This window comes from Gavialis gangeticus, unplaced genomic scaffold, assembly GCF_001723915.1.
Source record: "Gavialis gangeticus isolate Ggan-Ray unplaced genomic scaffold, GavGan_comp1, whole genome shotgun sequence".
NCBI lineage: Eukaryota > Metazoa > Chordata > Crocodylia > Gavialidae > Gavialis > Gavialis gangeticus.
The window spans coordinates 10,529,805-10,533,396 of NW_017729012.1; the positions used below are offsets into that span (position 1 = coordinate 10,529,805).

At 70.1% G+C, this 3,592-nt stretch overlaps 1 protein-coding gene across 3 annotated transcripts in view; it reads left to right on the forward strand.

Moving 5' to 3' along the window:
• CORO6 (coronin 6) overlaps positions 1-3,592 on the forward strand; it is a 10,580-nt gene that overhangs the window by 5,236 nt on the left and 1,752 nt on the right. Inside the window, exons 2-5 of one of the 3 annotated variants that reach the window (XM_019511245.1) lie at positions 1,155-1,277; positions 1,843-1,972; positions 2,080-2,261; positions 3,088-3,207. In XM_019511245.1, the coding sequence (XP_019366790.1) occupies positions 1,155-1,277; positions 1,843-1,972; positions 2,080-2,261; positions 3,088-3,207 (555 nt within the window). Of the gene's footprint in view, positions 1-1,154; positions 1,278-1,842; positions 1,973-2,079; positions 2,262-2,794; positions 2,915-3,087; positions 3,208-3,592 lie in introns of all 3 variants that reach the window. The other 2 variants (XM_019511244.1, XM_019511246.1) reach the window with 2 other exon arrangements.

The following is a 3,592-nucleotide window of genomic DNA, read 5'->3' on the forward strand; positions in this document are numbered from 1 at the left end:
GGCCGCAGGGCCCGACTGGCCGTCCCCAGAGCCACGGCCTCGCCTGCCAGGCCTTTGTTGCAGCCTGGAGGGGAGGGGGGTCCACGAGCATCCCCATGGTCACGGGGAGGGCGTGCTGAGTGCCCCCTGCGCCAGAGCCAGTGCCACCGGTGGCCAAGGCCCAGGGCTGGGCTTGGCCCTTTCCTGCGGGGAGGTGCGCAGGCCTGGGGGGTCCACACTGGCATGATGGGGCGCCGGAGCCGCTCGGGACTTGCCCCGCAGTTCTCAGAACTGGGGGGCTTTTGCAGAGGAAGCAGCATGTGCATGCGTGCGCCTGTGCGCCTGCAAAGACGCTTTCCCTGCCGGCCCCCACCTGCCCCTGCCCCGAGCTGCTTGCTCTGGGAGCGAAGCGGGGTGCCCCAGTCTGGGTGTCGGAGAGACCGGGCGCTGGCAGGGTAATGATCTCACAAGCTCGCTGCCCTCCAGCCGCCCCTGGCGCTGGTATCATGCACCCAGGACCTAGCCCCTGTGCCCGCTCGGGCCCCCAGCCCTCGCCACGCACAGCAGTGCCAGGACAATGCCCTTGACCTCGCTCCCTGCAGAGATGGACCGGAGCAGTTGTGGGGCCGGGGGGCGGGGGCCGCGCTCACAATAAGCCGTGACTCATGCCAGGAACAATTGAGGTGATGCAGGAAACCAGGGGTCACTTTTTCCGCGGCTCGGGTTTCCAGCTGGGCTGCGGGGCGCTGGCCGCTGGCCGCCGCAGAGGGGCAGGGGACGTGCCCTGGGCAGGCCAGGCCAGGCCAGGTTGGCATGTCCTGCTCCGAGGCCTTCCTGGGGGAGGCCTGGCCTGGCACTGCCCCAGCCTCTCCCAGGGCTGTGCAGGGAGTCGGTGGCAGAGCTGGGATTCGAGCCCGAGCCTGGCACCTCAGCTCTGCGTGGCGGGCAGCACTGGGGGTGGCGGGGCCTGCTGGACAGGACTCCTGGGTCCCCTTCCCAGCTCCCCTCTGTGCCAGGGGGTGCCGTGGCTCAGGGGGCCTGCCATGGGTGAGGAGAGGGGGGTCAGCTCTGCCCAGCGGCCCCCAGCTCCCTCGGCTCATCCCCACCGCCCCAGCAGGGGTGCAAGGCGGGCCGGGCCTGAGGCTGCTCACGGCCATGCCACACGTGTGTTGCAGACGGGGCGCGTGGATAAGAACTTCCCGCTGGTGACCGGGCACACGGCGCCTGTCCTGGACATCGACTGGTGCCCGCACAATGACAACGTCATCGCCAGTGCCTCCGAGGACACCACCGTCATGGTAGGGGCCGAGGAGCCAGGCAGGTCCGGGCGGCCTGCGAGCAGGGACTGGGGAGGGGCGAGGGGGCGGCCACGTGGCCCGGCCCTTCCCCTTTGAAATGCTGGAAGTGTCATGGGCTATTTTTAGTGGCGGTGCCATGTGCTCGCTGGCGCCTGCCGCCCTGGCCATGATGCAGCACTTTGTGCTAAATATACCTCGGGGGCGCGGGCACCTAAAAATAGCCGCGGGGGGGCAGGGGCCTCTGGGACCAGGGAGGCAGGAGCTGGGGGTGTCTGGGCTGGCCCCCCATGCCACTTAGAGACCCCCTAGACCCGCCACTCACCCCCTTCCCTGCTGGTGCCCCAAGGCCACCCCCTGCTTGCCCCCTTCCAGCCGGCCCTGCCACAGGGGTCTCAGCCCCAGCCCCCTGGGGCACTGGCTCCCCGGGCGGGCGCACGGGCATGGGCCGGGGCCTTAACCGGGGGGCTCAGTGGCTCTCTGCAGCTCGCAGGGCCCCGTCTTGGAGCCGCCCACCCCCCACGGCTCCTGGTGCCGGCGAGGTCTCACCGTCCGCCCCGCACCCCAGGTCTGGCAGATCCCCGACTATGTGCCCATGCGCAACATGACGGAGCCTGTGGTCACGCTTGAGGGGCACTCCAAGCGCGTGGGCATCCTCACGTGGCACCCCACCGCCCGCAACGTGCTGCTCAGCGCAGGTAAGGCCCCGTGGCATGCCACGGCCGGGGGGGGGCGGGTGTCTCCAGGGCATGGGCCCGCCCCAGCCTCCCGGCAAAGCCACCCCGGCGTGCCGTCCCCGGCCCAGGTGGTGACAACCTGGTGATCCTGTGGAACGTGGGCACGGGCGAGATGCTGCTGCGGCTGGACGAGGTGCACACGGACCTCATCTACAACGCCTGCTGGAACCGCAATGGCAGCCTGCTCGTCACCACCTGCAAGGACAAGCACGTGCGCGTCATCGACCCCCGCAAGCAGCAGGTCGTGGCGGTGAGTCCTGAGCACGCGCGTGGCTTTCTGCAGCTGCCCCCCTCTCCCTGGACACCCCCGGAGCTGCTGCCCCCGGGCTCTGTCTGTGCCCAGCTGCCCTCTCAGAGCAAGTGTCACCCCAGGGACCTGGGAAGATGCCCACTGGTGAGGCTGATGCCTTGGGTCACCGTGGCCGTGACACACCAAGGCCCGGCACAGGCGTGGCCCCCGTGGAGACTGGACCAGCCCATGGCTCCACTCCTCCTGCCCCCCACCCATGCATCCGTGGTGCTGGGGTCTTCGCTCCCATCCATGCCCACCGGTACCGGCCCATCCTCAGCCCTGCATGCCTGCTCTGGCACCCACCGCCGCCCCGGCCTGGCCTTTGAGCACAAGCCCCGCGGCCTGGACCAGCCCGGCCGTGCCTGAGCATGGAGACATAGTCCTCACTCCAAGGGGCACGACGGGGATCCCCGGGCGTGGGTGCAGCTGACCTCTCACTAACCACTGCCCACGTGTCTGTCTGGCTCGACCCCACTAACCGCCGGCGCCAGGAGAAATCCAAGCCGCACCAAGGCGCCCGCCCCGTCCGCGCCATCTTCATGGCCGATGGCAAGATCTTCACCACCGGCTTCAGCAAGATGAGCGAGCGGCAGCTGGCGCTCTGGGACCTGGTACGGCGCGGCGCTGCCCGGCTCGGGACGCTGCCGCGTGCCGCGGGGCCCGGACGCCTGGGGCCTACGAGAGCAGGGAGCGCCCACGGGTACACGGGAGCGTTGCAGACTCAGGGCCCATCCGTGCACCGTGTGCTGGGCACCCGTGCTAACCCTCTCCCCCCCCCTCCCAGGAGAGGTTTGCGCCCCACGAAGGGATGCGGCCCCTGCGGGCTATCTTCACGCGGGAAGGCTACATCTTTACCACGGGCTTTACCCGGATGAGCCAGCGGGAGCTGGGCTTGTGGGACCCGGTAACGCTGCCGCGCGGGAGGGCTTGGCCTGGGAACTTGGGCATTGCGGCTTCCCCCGCCCAGCACCGGCGGCGGTGCCCGCGGTCTGCCCGTGCCGCTCTGGCCCCTCCTGGTAGGGCCACCGAGGGCCGGCTCTGCCATCTTCTCACCCTCCCATTGGGCTGGCGCCAGCAGGTCCCAGCTTCCCGAAGCTGAGGGCTCCCTGAGCCCGGGCCCGTGGCCAGGGCAGGAGGTGGGTTTCAGGCCCACACGGCCCAGGTTGTGGCCACAGCTGGGCAAGGCCCCCGCAAGCGATGCGAAGTTCCCAGGGCTCGTGTGCTGTGTGTGTGGCCAGGGCGGGGGCAGCGGGTGCATGCGGGGAGTGCTGTGACGCCGGGGTCAGCTG